The sequence below is a fragment of the Phytophthora sojae genome (assembly GCF_000149755.1).
Source record: "Phytophthora sojae unplaced genomic scaffold PHYSOscaffold_5, whole genome shotgun sequence".
Lineage (NCBI taxonomy): Eukaryota > Oomycota > Peronosporomycetes > Peronosporales > Peronosporaceae > Phytophthora > Phytophthora sojae.
Window position 1 is genome coordinate 4,081,421 of NW_009258119.1, and position 14,885 is coordinate 4,096,305.

At 49.6% G+C, this 14,885-nt stretch overlaps 5 protein-coding genes across 5 annotated transcripts; 2 read left to right on the forward strand and 3 right to left on the reverse strand.

Moving 5' to 3' along the window:
* Positions 1-1,457: 1,457 nt before the first annotated feature.
* PHYSODRAFT_509636 (hypothetical protein) lies at positions 1,458-1,649 on the reverse strand (the record flags this gene model as incomplete). The annotated part of the gene is made up of 1 exon (XM_009531064.1): positions 1,458-1,649. A coding segment is annotated over one exon (192 nt), but the record flags the coding sequence as incomplete, so codon positions are not given.
* Positions 1,650-1,849: 200 nt separating this feature from the next.
* Positions 1,850-2,104, reverse strand: PHYSODRAFT_507756 (hypothetical protein; the record flags this gene model as incomplete). Its single annotated transcript, XM_009531065.1, has 1 exon — positions 1,850-2,104. One exon carries the CDS (start codon positions 2,102-2,104, stop codon positions 1,850-1,852), a length of 255 nt encoding a protein of 84 aa, XP_009529360.1.
* A 999-nt stretch (positions 2,105-3,103) lies between these two features.
* On the forward strand, positions 3,104-3,430 carry PHYSODRAFT_504889 (hypothetical protein; the record flags this gene model as incomplete). Its single annotated transcript, XM_009531066.1, has 1 exon — positions 3,104-3,430. A coding segment is annotated over one exon (327 nt), but the record flags the coding sequence as incomplete, so codon positions are not given.
* Positions 3,431-3,678: 248 nt separating this feature from the next.
* PHYSODRAFT_505597 (hypothetical protein) lies at positions 3,679-4,098 on the forward strand (the record flags this gene model as incomplete). Its single annotated transcript, XM_009531067.1, has 2 exons — positions 3,679-3,831; positions 3,895-4,098. Coding segments are annotated over 2 exons (357 nt in total), but the record flags the coding sequence as incomplete, so codon positions are not given.
* Positions 4,099-14,532: 10,434 nt separating this feature from the next.
* On the reverse strand, positions 14,533-14,820 carry PHYSODRAFT_510324 (hypothetical protein; the record flags this gene model as incomplete). The annotated part of the gene is made up of 1 exon (XM_009531068.1): positions 14,533-14,820. The coding sequence occupies one exon, from the start codon at positions 14,818-14,820 to the stop codon at positions 14,533-14,535; it is 288 nt and encodes a 95-aa protein (XP_009529363.1).
* Positions 14,821-14,885: the final 65 nt, after the last annotated feature.

Genomic DNA, 14,885 nt, shown 5'->3' on the forward strand with positions numbered 1-14,885 from the left:
CTCTTACCGTTAAGCTTTATCACCTTTGAAGAATGTCTTCATGCTGCACTGTTTGCTCATTGCTTCGTAGCGTCCGCGATTGATGGTCAACGTGTCGTTTGTGTAAACGGCAGTTACCACGTACGGGCCTTCGGTTAGTTGGGCGGGCTTCGGCAGGTTCCTAATGTCCTTCACGACGAGTACCTTGGATGCGACGCGATACTCGAGCACGTGTCGAGCCCTGTTCTCGTGCTCATTATTGCGGGTGTTTGCCATTCCCTGCGTGAGTATGTCGTAGCGGGGTTAGCGGTGAAGAGCATGTCAGTGATCATGTCTCGCTGAACCACGACCTCGACACGAGATGAGTCGGAAAAGCGTTGAGGGTCATGTGCATAGCAGCCCGAATTGCGAAGGCTACACTTGGCAGAATTTGGGGCCATTGCTGCTGGTCGAGCTGGGTAGTGCGAGTCATGCTCCCCACGATTTGATGTACACGCCCCAGCACCGCATTTGCCTGCGGTTTATCGCCGCGGTGGGCTGTGACTGTAGTCCGTAGGACCCCTGCATCACCTGAAATTATTTTCCGGCGAACTCCTTCGCTTGATTATGAATCACTCTCCATGACCGTGGGTACCTGCAGAACCAACACTCGTCGAGGGCGAGCGATGCCGCTTTTGCACCTTGGTCCTTGACTGGGGCAATTTCGATCCAATTGGTGGTGAGCTCAATTATGGCCCGGGCGTACAACTTGGGCGCTTAGCTCGTCCGAGTAGGAGTAAGGGCCGATCTCGTCCACGGCGATATTGGACCACTCCTCTTGTCCATGGCACTTCTCTGGCAGGAGTCTGTATTGTTTTGGGGGCAGCTTCAACATTTGACACGTGGGGCACATGCAGACGTAGCCCTCGGCAGCCCAACGCATTCCTCACCGATACACTGACTTCGATAACGTGAGAAAGCTATGATCCATGCCTGGGAGCAGGAGCGCCGCGTGGTAGAAGTCCAATACTGCAGCGCGTAGCGGAGATGGAATGATAACTTGGCCAGACTTGGATAGCATTACATTATGCACACAAAACGGCTTGTTTGGAACTTCCGCGGATACTGCACAGCTGCCACTTGCAAGGTTTCGTCGTCGCTGTCTGACTGTAAAATGGTGAGTGCATCACTTCCTTCAGCACGTTGCACTCAGTGCCATCGTTTTCATCTTGTGCCAGTCAAGACAGCGCATCAGTTACCGCGTTGCCAGCGCCTTTGATGCACTTGATTGTGAGGGCGAACTCTTCAATGATGAAGCGCCAACGCATGACCAGCGGAGAAGTCCGTACAGAACCGGTTCTTGTGGTCGGTGTGAACTGTAATCCTTTGGCCAAGGAGCATCGTGCGAAACTCCTTCAGTGTATCCATGATACTGAGTAGGTCCTGGTCCATCTCTATGTAGTTCTTCTGAGCTGACGCGAGTTTGCGGCTGTAAAATGTTAGCGGTTTGCCCACCTGCGACACTGTTTCCACCAAGCGAATAGTTCGATCCATCGTAAAGATCTCGAACGGCTGTCGTAGTCAGGATATGGAAACAACGTGGAGCGATGTCTAGATACTTTCAGCTTGCCGAAGGTGGCTTTGTGCTCAGCCGCCCAGGTCCAGAGAACGCGTTTCGACGTGAGACGAGTCTATGGAGCCATGAGATGGGCACGTTGGGGCCACACATCAAGGCAGTAGTTCACCAGTCCACTGAACTGGCGGAGCTCTGTATAGCTCGCCAGACCCCTCTACCGCTAGATAGCAGCGACCTTCCCAGCCTATGGCGCAATTCCTTCGGTCGTAAGGCGGTACCCAAGAATGTTAGCCTCCTTTGCAACCAACTTACCGTTCAATACGTTGATAGTGAGTCTAGCGTCCTTGAGACGTTGCAGCACGACTTCCAGCCGTTGGGTATGACGACCTCATCCCGGTAGCAGCGAACTAATGGGAAATTTTTAAGTAAGCGGGTGATGCGTGCTTGGAAGTGATCCGTGGCGGCTGAAAGTTTCATGGAAAGCCGTAACCAGCGGTACTTCTCAAACGGCAGTATAAAGGCTGTCAGCAGCGAGGCCCGATACGTGATATGAATTACGTAGTAGCCCATATTCTGGCCCAACACTGTCACAAAGACAAATCGCGGAATACTGATAAACACCTTGTTGATTTTGGGCATGGATCAGGGGTGGTCAACCCGTTGCTTGCTGAGACGGCACGAGTTGAAAACCCAAGCGAACGGTCTGGTTGGCCTTGGACAGAACAAATAATGCCGAAGCCCTCGGGCTGCTCACGTCGCGAGTAATCTCGCGCAGAGTTGTAATTAGCGTTAAGAGGTGGCGCATCGTCGCGTGGTGCTCGGTGACAGTGACGTCCCGTGTCTTTGCAAATCAGGTCGATGGGATGGACTCGTGCGTCTTGCAGCGCGCCATTTGCTTCAAGACGATATTGAAGTTCTGGGGTGTAGCTCCCTTACCATTAGCAGCAGCGGCGCTGAGGAAGTCGAGATATCACGCAATACGAGGCGTGCGTTCAGGAGCCCCGTATGACCTCCCTGGACCAGCCCATGAGACGAATAATTCTCTCGAAGGTCTTGAGACAGGTTAGCCACTCCTCCACCGTGTCTCGAAAGCTGAAGGTCTTGATCAAAACCTTCATAGGATCCACAGTGTTGTCGTCGTTGCCGATCGGGTCTTAGTAGGTTAGCGTGACAGCGCCGGACTGAGATGGTCAACCATGGAGGTTTGGAAACCGGATGAACCGCTACTTGAGGGATAAACCTTAGCCAATCAGCGACCGGAACGGCAAAACCTGTCAGACGAATGTTGAACGATACATGTCATTAGTTCAGATTAGTAACATATATTTAAAAAAGTCTAGCCACCAGTTCCCAATAGCTCGCGTAAAGCCAAAGAGGCGACCGCGTGGCGCAGGCGTCGGCCGCCAAGTCCAGCAGTACAAGCTGAACGCCAAGTCTGTTGAGAAGAAGATTGCTGTCCTCGATTTAGATGCTACGGCGAAGAAGATGTGATTGACGGTTAAGCACTCCTACCCAACGCTTGCCCCTGAGTGCTACCAGAGAAAGTGCACCCAAATCTAGCGCTAGAGTAAAGAGAGACTGAAGTTCGAAGCTGCTGTCAGCGGGCACAAGGGAGCCCACGAAAAGCTACCACAGGTAGGCGTTGTCACTATTTTATGGAAGGCGCTGGAGGAGATTGTGGTGTGCGTGAACGATTTGAGGGAAGATGCGGTTCCTGTCTCGCCTAGCATGCTGGAGGTGAAAGCGCGTGAGGTGGCAAAGGCCGCTGGCATTAAAGACTTCAAAGCCTCCGACAAGTGGGTCCTTGGCTTCAAGCGCCGTCATGGCTACAGTCTGCGCGTACCTACTCGCCAAGTACATGTGTATCCTCCCTACTTAGCGGTTTATTGCAGCTGAGTTCTCGTATTCGCTGTATACTTGTTTCTATCGCTGTCGCCTAAAAGCATCAATGTTACGCGCTCATTCGAAGCACCGCTGCAGCGAACCCACACCGTTTGCTCGCCCTTTTTCGATATAATTTTCTCGGCTACGTACTCGAAAAACGCGGCTTGAAAATGGACTATATTTGGTTAAATAGTAATTAAATAGCATTTACAACTGTTACCGGTCTGGTCAGCGTTATAAACGTGTGTAATACTCAGGACTTCGTAGTTATGAAAGCGAGGCCATCCACTGTTGAGAAGTCTCAAGAAAAGAATTTGCAGGACAGAAACGGATTTACGGTCCATATTTGGCAAGACGTCTGCCCCATTATGACCTTGCCGTCCTCGGCAACAAAAACAAGTAACGTGGAAGGGGTTTTATTGTATAAAATAATTTGTTAATTTAATTATAACTGTATTGTGGTTTTTGTAGGGTAGTGGAATCAAGAATTTTCCGGTGAATTTCTTCGACGCCACTTTGGTCACCGCCCAGGACCCTTTGAGTCCATCCTACTTCTGTGGGATGATTTCAATGGGCACCAGACGGAACAAGTGCGGCGGTACGCGACCACGATCAAGGTACTGCTACTGGGGATGCCTTCAAAGGCAACGTCGGTTTACCAACCGGCTGACATCGCCTAGAATTTCCCGTTCAAGGCAATTTTGCGACGGCTGTAGTACGCGGACATGAAGTCCGAGATCATGCAGCCCCATATCCCGGGCACCATAGTAGTTCGAGCAAAGCATCTTAGCAGACCAGCCAGTCGTCTGTGACTTCGGCTTCGGCCAGCGCTGGTCTAGTAGTGTAGGTTGTCCCGATGAATCGGTGGTGTCATCTCTGAAGGATCCTGCACCGCAGGAGCGTATTTGCTTGCGTCACGTGGTTGTCGGCTATATCTGGAGGGCTTGCACTTGATTCATGCTGTGTCCAAGCTCGACTTGCCGCTGCCAATGGGTTATCAGTCACGATACGCAGTGCCAATGCACATTCTCCTCATCGGGTATGCTCAACCACGTCGAAAGACGTGCGATGGCAAAGATTACCCCAATTGCTTGGTCCCTACACCGTGAGACAGATCCTATTGCATATCTCGTACCCTCGATTCCTATCCTTCCGCAGTTCGCAGCACCGGTCGCAGGCTTGCCCTGTATAGCGCAATACTCCCTGCCCAGAGCTGCCATCTACTTGACGGAGTATCGTACCTCTCGCAATTAATTAGGCAAGAGTAGATTAAAAAGTAAGTAGATTGATTGAGCAGTTAGAAAAATAGCTAGCCACATGTAGGCACTTTAAGGAGGCGGACTTGGCGTAGTAGCAATGTGGGTCTGAGAAGTTTTCAGATATTTTCACCTTTAGAAGCATTGATCTTATCTTTATGTTTTCGTTAATGATCAGACGAGTATGTCCTTATCTTCTTATACGCTCATTATAGTATCAGAATTTAAAAAAAAAGTATACAGGATGCGTATGGCTCGTCATCCTCGAAACGACATGTGGTTAAACTTATTCTGAGCTTATGATTAAAATCAGGTGTTTTCGCATCTTCATAAAACTGCCATGGTATTGATTTCATCTCATTCTAGTCTGAACTTCAGCTTATCACGAATACTCAGGCTGCTGGTACTAACATCATTTTATTTTCCCGCATTACTATACACCTAACATCCGATGGACATCATCGTACCGACTATAGACTTCGAATGATCGTATGATAAGCATCAGCAGGGATAAAACGCATCCATAACTGTTATGCGATTATGAATGTCCCTTGATAAGCCTAGCCCTAAACGCATACCCGCATTAAGTCCATCACTTGAGTATCTCACTTCCGAACTCACCATCGGATCCAAGCCCCGTGTCACCGTGTATTTAAATGAACAGTGTACACAGAGTAGGTAACCCACTTCAATGTATTACTCGTTTGGTTATCATGTATTCCTATGCCTAGTACTCTAGATCCCTCCTCAGGGCCTGCAGGCAAAAGAGGAAGTGAGCTCATCTTAAAACGGCGCCCTTGACTCCTCACACCTCGGTCTCGTGTCGTCATCGCACTATTCATGGTTGGCAGGCAGCTCTCTGCCTGAACTATCTAGCCCGCAGCTGGTGATCTTTCTCATACTTGCTAAATACCAATATTAACATGCTTGAGAGGTTTTACTTTCAGTTACAAGAGTACTCGACCCGCAGACAGGCGGAGCCTGCCGCCACTCTGCGATCGGGGCTCAATCCGCGAGCCTACCTTAATAACATCGAGAGCATGCCCATCAATCGCAAGATATACAAGGACAGCGTTCGAGCTGTGATCGGTCCCGTGTATAGCCTCTCGTATGGCACCACCCTAAAGATGGTTCTACATCACTCGTGATGAAGCTTAGCTACTAATGATATTGAGAACCATCGACTTGACAACTAAGCCTCTCGACGCGATAGTCAAGCAAATCATGAGTAGGGTGTCGTAGAGGTGACGTTCAAGATCAGCGACAAGCTCGAGTTTAAGGTCAGTCCCCATCCTGCAATCAATTTCGATAGTGGTTGACAATTTGTTAAGTCCTGCTCAGCGCATCCGATGTGATGATAAAATGACCACTATTTTTTTCAAAGGTTGAGGCCTGTATAAGCAACGTTAACCTACGTAAGTAAAGTAACGAGCTAGATATAAAATGACCACTATGTAACTCGTGGAGTCAATAATGGGTGCTAAATACCTTATGTACGTTGGTGTGAAGAGAATTGGGTACCATGCATATTATCTTTTTCGCTTTTCATATCAATCAATATATGATCTTGATCTGAATGCGATGTTATTTTTATGCTAATTCTAATAAAAAATGACATTTTATTATGATCTGAGTAAATTTCATCACAAAGCGTCTGTGAGGCTCGTTCTGATAGCTTAAAGCGGTTTAAGTGATATGAAGGTGTCTAGGTCATGTCGGTTTGTCTACTTCGATGTGTGCATGTTGGCTGGCAAATTGTAGAGTGTATTGGGGGACGGGGGATATTGAAAGCCGTGGTCGGAACAAATTAGTTGGTCCGTCTCCCACCCAAGATCCCCATATGTCTCCACACCACGCTTCATGTTAAGTGCATATTTCGTCTCAGTATAAATCACTAGAGTTCAATTATTATGCAGTGTATGCAACAGCCGCAAGGTCTCACAATCCGCAAAACTCCTTCTTGGATAATTATTTGTAGTATAACTTGTTGTTCAGGGTTAATTCGAGTAAATCCCCGCATGAAGCTGTTGTTGGAGTGTTGGCGACCTAGTGCCCTTGGTGTGAAAGGTGAGGGGTAGCCAACTTGCAATTTTATATGAAAGATCAAGGAGTCGGGCTCAGAAGGGCGCTTAGGTTCCGCATTGCAAACTTTACATACGTCCTAGTGATTCCTGAGAGCAATAGTAAGACGGTAATCCAACGCTCGTGAAGTTCATGCGAAATACATCCTTCGTCACAAAATAACCAGAGTGGTGACAGCGATGTCACCATTAAACTATTCCGACAGCATGCCAAACACTAGACCCCAGTTCTTCGTCCGGCACGGACTATATTGGTCGTTCACTAGTCGCTTTACATCTGACATGCTCAATGCCGAATCATCGAAAGCAACACTACCGGCAAATATGAGTAACCGTGTCTCCCACACACTCGGATTCAACGGCATCACGGAACGGGACATCGGCGGCCATCTTTGTTCGATCACCTTGTATCCTTGATTGATAACGTTGATCTATTCGTTTTGCCTCTTCTTTTGTTCATCAGCTTGAAAATCAACGCATGCGGCCACGTGCTTTCCAGTGCTATGATATCTTTTCTTTACGATGGATGAGTGATTTCTTGAGCTACGCCTCCTAGCCGTGACATATCTCAAGGAACGGCGCCAGTTCGGTCTTTTGCGACACATTCAACAGGGAAAACGCACAGCACGCTATTATTGCTTCTTATATTCATACCTTGTCATACCATCAAGCATGGAATAGTTACAACCGGTTGCTCGTAAGTCGACCACGTTAACTGACTGACCGACGCGACGGAGACTTGAAGGTGAGAGGGCGCGTTTTCAGTGACATATGCATGGTGACTACCCAGTAGCCAAATGGTGGCTTTCGGGTGGTGTCGCGGCAGAGGATACGGTAGATAGGATATGGCGGTCCTGGACATGGCACTCCCGACTGAATCAACGGGAGACTCTTTCGCGGTTTTCAATGTCTAACACTGTAAGCTGCGAGAGCGTTTGTGGTGCAAGCCCCAGAGTATTACACAGTAGCGTACTACGTGCTAGCGCTCAATGGCGTGTGCGGTGGGCAATTGCAGCTAACTGTAGGCATTGTGGCAAAAGCTAGACAAAATCTCAAACCCTGCAACTCTTGTTGACCAGCATTTTTCTGCTCCTCCTCTGCTGACAGCACAACCGTGAGCAGCATCCTCAACCCACCTCAAGCTATTCCTTTTATAACAATGAGCACCACAGCTCTGACGTCAGCAAAGATTCACGGAGGCTATGGCTCGGCAGCACAATACGTCCTCTTCTGGGTCTAAACAGAATCAAGACCTGAATGAGTGGACATAGGGCGAAAAGGAAATCATTCAATGTCACCTGAACAACAGAAGAGATCTTGCCGTGACCTATAATCAACTGCCGCGTCGAACGGAGGCTAACGTACATAAGAAGATACGACTGACGAAGTAGAAACCAAAACACCCCGGCTCTACAAATAAGCTTAAGTCCCCGCTGCCTCCCCAGAAGCAAGTGGAACCAACTCCATTATCTGCACCGTCTAGTGGGCCCGAGCAATAGTTCTCTGGCTCCGCCGACGTGTACTGCGAGCAGCACGATGCGAACGATGGTGCTGATGAGCACGGCGACACTGTGGCCTGGTCGTGACTAGCAAGTGAACACGGACGGCCTTGCCTACCTGGCGCTCAGTGACCCCGGTCCGAGACTAGCCGCGGGGCGCTACCGATTCTGCTTACCAACAACCCTTGGCTACTGAGCATCACGTCCGTGTTGGTAAGCGGCAAACCATGTATGCAGACGTTGCCCCCAGCCCCACCGATGTGTGATGTGAGCAGCTCGCCAGTACCAACACGAATCGCTCACGGATCTTAGGCATAGTGAAAATGTTTTGGTTGGTCCCCAGCGCAGGCATCCAAACTGTGGTATCGCTCACGGTCCATCCGTATATGCTTATAATCACTACGGGCATGCATGCGGGTACATCACTTATCTCGAAGACGAAGAAGAAGATGGCCAAGGAAGGCACTGCGCGGCGAAACGAGCCGCGCACGCGGGAACGCTGCAACCAACAAGACCAGTAAATGCTGCAGCAAGCTCTGCATCAAGGTGCTTCATGGTTTCATCCGCCACTGCAGCAGTACCAAGTGACTCCCTGGTATCCGCCGCCAACACAGCAGTACCCATTTAACCCGTGGTTCTCTGTACCGCAGCCGTACCAAAGTACTCTGTGGTTCCCCTCGCCACCGCAGTCATACCCAGGTACTCCGTGGTTCCCTCCACAACCGCCATTAGCAATAGTCCCAATCTAGCCATCGAGCTGTGACACTGCCTACGCACAGTATTGTTTATTTTGGTAACATGTTTTACACCTAGATTGTGGGCCCAATCATGTCCACTGCTCCGACGAGCGAGTATGTATTCGTCACGTCAGATTCTCCGACAGGGGTTACGACATTGTTTTTGAAATGTCAATAGAAGTTAAGCCATCTAACCGCAAGTCAGTAAAGCCCGACTCCGTCTCCGGCGTCCACTTGGCGCGAAAAGTGACGCTATGTTCTCCCCTCCACCGACGAATCTTAATAGCGTTCTCCATATGCGGCGGCCGACGTACCGGTGCGTGTTGCTAAAGCGTTCTGCTATCTTGGCCGCGTTGCCTCCGCCCGCAACTACACACAACAGGTGCAGAAGCTGAACTTCCTGACTGCCCCATGTGTCACGCAACATTTTGAGGACCGTTTTGTACTACACCCCCCCCCCCCTCATAAATTAAAAAAGAAGATATGTGTGGGACTTGGTTTGAATTGGTCGCGACTTAGCTGTGACGATGCCCTTAATTCACGATGCTCGAATCCGTGATTGCGGGACTCCAGCAGCCTCTGGTGGCGATTTTCCCTCTACAAACTCTGGGACTGCAGTGGAAATCCTTGCAAGTCATGCGTGCACCACGGGCACTTGTCGAGCGATCCGGTAGTCGTAGTGCCTTGTTGGGTATCCACGGTGGTTGCACTTGCCACGCACAGCGTTGGAGAAGTTGACTCGAGGTGACTTCGCTCGTGGTAGTTGCGGCGGGAGTTTTGCTGCAATTTTTCAGGAATGACTTGCGTTTACCTGGGGTGGAGCTGACACTAAAAAATGCCTTCTGCCGTCGTGGCCAGCGACTTATTGTGGTATTTCACGGTCTTCATTATTTCCCGACAGGGGGCTCCCAACTGCATGTTTTTATGGAAGTGAGTAGGGAGGCGCGGTGTTGTGGCGACACGTTCTTGACAAGGAAGCTAGTGAGTCTTCTGCGTACATCTTGATCACCTCGCAGTCATCCATCATTGCAGCTTTCGTGCTATGGCGGGCGAAATATCGGCGAGGATTCGGTGGACCTTTCCGTGGTTACTCGGAGGGCAGTGGCGATTTTAAGGCAGCGAAAGTAGTTGCGTAGAGCAAGTTCATCGAAGGACACCGTTTTCAAGAAATCGAGGCGGTTTATGAACCGTGTCGACGCTGCGATTGGAGTAGTAGTAAGAGTAGCCCACATTTTTGCGTTTAATTCTTGTTGTGCATCAATCAAAACCAAATCAAGCGTAGCAATGGATTGTTAAATATCCACCCGAATTGTTTAGAATTTGCGGGTTAAAATCTATCGATGACTCTTGGGACACTATGAACGGGCGTTTCTGCGCTTGTCTGAGCTTACGTCAAAGCTTGGAATGATTATATTCGGTGTGGATGTGCTCTAGATATGCTCTATATTAAATTATAAGAAACTTAAAGATAAAAATGACGTCGTAACTTCAATTTGCTGGCAACAACCAACCCTAACAATTTCACCATCAAAGTGAAAAGGTCTGCACCAGCTCACAAGCAGCTCAAAGCACGAGGTAGGTGCATTCCAGTGGTGCTTAAGACAATGCCCTGCGCGGCAATATACTCCAAAACCTCGCTCGTAACCTCCAAGTTACAGTCGATATAGGCCTGAAGGGCCCATCCTAGGCTTGAGCGCACTTCGTTCCGCGGGGATCCGCTAAGGAGAGCCCTCATCGGGAGGGCCCTCGTAATAGAGTCGACATTTGGGAAACAGCCGGTTGTGACAAACGCACATTTGGGTCATTCGTAATAGGTACATGTACCAAAATCGTCGGCAACGCTCTGGGGAAATGATACCGTTGCCGACGATCATAGCTCTACAATAAATAGGCATCCGAGTCGAAGTTTACTGTAGACTACCGGCAAATAATAAGAGGGATTGAGTGCTTGCCAATTTCCAGATCTCGTTGTGCTGATGGTGCGCCCTGCTGTTGCACAAGTGTAACAGAAATGCACCTTGCAGAAGTGTTACACTTCTGCAATGTACAAATATGTAACACTTCGGCAGGATGCACTTATGCTACACTTCTGCAACTTATACCTTCGTAACACTGCTGATGAATTACTTATTAGTAATGTTAATAGATAAGCCTATCAAAACGTCAGAAGTATAGCATGGTTTCCGTGTTAGCTTTCTCACTACAGGTTACGTGTAAGTTAACCTAGCTGACGGACTTCATCCGAAGTAATAGTGTGCGGATGACATTTTGCGTACACAAGCCCTCGGCTTTTTCTTGACTGAAGCCACGATATTTCCTTCGACCCGAAGGATACCGGTCGCATGAGCAGTAGAGGCCACGTTGTCACAGGTTCGCTTTTTTGAGCTTGAACCGCTGCGAGGAAGTTGAGGGCGAGGCGATGAGTTCACATGCGCCGAAGCGGGCGTAGTATTAACGGTCTTGTCGCTCGTGACGGCCGTCGAGAGTGCGGGATCAGCTATCGCGCCATCAGAATTAGGGACCGTGACCGGCAGGTCTGGTACAGATGCAGAATGCAGCGAGGAGGCAGCTTCATCATCCAGCTCAGGCTATGCTCCCAAATCACCAGTACGGGAAGAATCCGATCCATTTACCGGCACAGCGTTGCCACCCGGGTCAAGCTGGCCCTGCATACATTACAAGTTAAAAAAATCGGGTTAACAGTCAACGTCGAAATAAATTAGTTTTACATCATAAAGTTACCTTTTGAAGGGGTATGGCTCAGCCCAACAGCAAGCATGCTCGCTACTTCACTGTCTGCGCCTCGGACTTCTATGGTGGAGATGCTTCGCGTTGCAGCATCCGGGGCTGCTGCCATTGGTGCCGCCGAGACCCCTCCGTAGTGCACACATCGCTCTCAGCCTCGCTCGTCGTGCTGGTGCAGCTCGTAGACACATCACTACAAACCGCGGAGATCTTCCCCGCAGCATCACCATCGGTAGCGTCGTCTTCGAGTGCTGCACTTGCCCTCAATGTCCCGGTAGATGGCCTTAGCCCGTCGGACTTCAGAAGGACAGGTGGGGTCACCTACAGCAGTGGCGCGAACCGTTAGTATATACACCAACTGCATAAGCATGCCAAACCATTATTATTTACCTGCTTTCTCGCGTTTTTAAGAGCAAAGAATTTGCGGCGAAGGGACTCGACATCGCGTTGGGGCCACTCTGCTGGCAGGTTCCTGTTGTACGCATACTGCAATTCATCCCATTGTGTAGACCCAAGAGGCAGGAACTGCTCAACGAACGCCAGCAAACCTGTCAAGCACAGCAAAATATAGGTTTCAGCATTAACCATACAGCAGCACTCACTTAAAGATAATGTACGATCCACTTGTGGCGTGGTGAAGCCCCTCGGCCTGTAGTCTGGCGGCGGGTCATGCGATAGAGCTGAAGGTGATGCAAAAGAAGTGGCGACGCGAAGGAGTCGTAAACTGCGCAACCTGTGACTGGCAGTCGGCTTGCCAACCAGCCATCGACGTGGTACCGGTTTAGTGGTACGAAAAGTGCGAAGCACGTCGCAATGTGCGGCGACAGTTGCCGTCTTTACATTTTGTGATCGATTTGTGTTTGCATTTGCGTGCGAAATGTGACAGTAGCAATTTCAGGTTCTGTGCGGTTTTTGGAAGAGCTCCAGTGGTAGAAAGTCCCTATAAGTTGATGGCGGCGGTCGCCATCGCTGATTTGATTCGTATTTTGTGCGGGGGCTGATAACGCTGGTTCCTGGGGCTGAGGGGCGCAATGGTACATCCAAGCGACGCTATCTAGCCATGGGTGTGGTGACAGTGGTAGAAAGTCCCTATAAGTTGATGGCGGCGGTCGCCATCGCTGATTTGATTCGTATTTTGTGCGGGGGCTGATAACGCTGGTTGCTGGGGCTGAGGGGCGCAATGGTACATCCAAGCGACGCTATCTAGCCATGTGTGTGGTGACAGTGGTAGAAAGTCCCTATAAGTTGATCGCGGTGGCCGTCGTCACCGATGTCTTCCAATTTTAGAATAACGGTTTTTGGTTTCGTTCAACAAAATACCATGTACCATTTTCCAACGTTGCGGATGCCAACGAATCTCGTTTGTGTCTTCCTCCAATGTTGAGGGATAAGTTCACGACCTACAATAAAACGTTTGACACAGCGTATGAGCGTAGTCTGACTCGCTCGGTGACGATCTTGTGGCGGAGCGTGCTTGAACGCGTCGTGTAGCACCGGGTTTATATCTTCGTTCGGGTCGAGGCCGACTCTCGAGACCCCAGCCGGACAGTCAAGGTCGAGGAAGTCAATGCTGGTACAATGGCCAGTGGTGGCTGTGCTGTCGTGGTGGTGAGGGTTCGAGTCCCGGGTCGGCTGAATATTTGTCTGACGAACGCTGGGTGTGTATACCTGTTTGGCTTGGCGTTTATTGAATGGGGTAAGCTTGTATACTCTTTATCGGGCAGATTACCCGTCAAGCGTTTTGGTGTAGGTCAGATACTTATCCGTCCGGTTGTCGGGAATGGGTGATTGAGACGATACTGCAGGTACGCATTCCTTAAAAACGTAGCACACCTTAAGTAAATGACAATGGCAGTATATCTAAAATTGTAATACCTACGCCAGTTAGATGTCCATATATTGGCATATGCCAGCTACTCCGAGATGCACCATCTCGACCTGCCCGCACCATTCTTGCTGCACCGCGTACAGAACCGACGCTATCTCGTAGGTCTCCAACCTGTCAAGAATCAGCACCTTGCATCCGCCAAGTGGTGGCTTCCTACATCCGTTTTGGCAAATCGGGTGGCCCGATATATCTATTAAACAACGTCAACTTAGTAAAAGCAAAACATCGTTACATACTCCTTACTTCGACCGTTTAAGCGCCCACAAAGTCAATTGTGGTGCCTCCATTCATGTGTGCATATATAGCTGTTTAGTGCATGTTGAACGCTGACGCATGCTTGCCATAACCATCGGCGCAGGATAGAATCCCATCCTCTTCTACAGTACCCATGATCGATGCAGTGTTGCCTGCTTCTATGAATAACGCAATGTATCGTATCGATAACGGGACTCCTTACTCCACAATAGTAAAATGCAAAGCCTATCGCTAATCATATGGCATTACAGTTTATAGGTATTACTTGGAGAATATGTATAGAAAGGACGAAAGGTCTACATTTGTATAATAACAAATATCCTTTTTGTTTGTACAAAACAACAATTTTAACAATAGTCTCATCCTCCGCCATTCTGGCGCCGCACGAATGACTGTGCGGGCAGCCTCATGTAGCGCCAGTCGTATTTGGATCCGTCCGGGCCGTCCAAAATTAAACTTTTTTATCTGAAAATACAGTATATTTCCATATTCCTATGTATAACAAGAGTTAGCATCACGAAGTATAACAAAAAAAGACTTTACCTGGGTTAAGTATGTGTACCTTCCATCCGTGCTGACTTGTGAGCCGCAGTGAGAGGCAGCGTGCGGTTCATCATGGTGTACACCAGATGGTCCAGATGATGCAGCAGCCGTTAAACCGTGCGCATGGACGCCTTGGGGCCGAGCTCCGTCTTGAGCTTCGCTGCGAAGCGGTCGCCTGTCGCCGCCTTGCGCACTAGCAGCCGGGCCTCCCTCTCGGTGAGTGCCGGCCGCCTTCCTGGTCTTGGGGAGGGGCTGACGCTGTTTGGGAGCAGCCCTGGTTCTGTCTTGATAGCCTTACGCACAAAGGTACGTGCTCGACCCGTCCTTCTTGTGATGTCGTGAAGAGAGACGCCGCCGCTGTGAAGCCTGATGATGCTGAGGGCTTTGCCGCGACCCATGCAAGAAGCAAAATGAAAGGCTCACAGGGGCGCTAGCCACCGCTGCAACATGTCTGCCAGCTCGG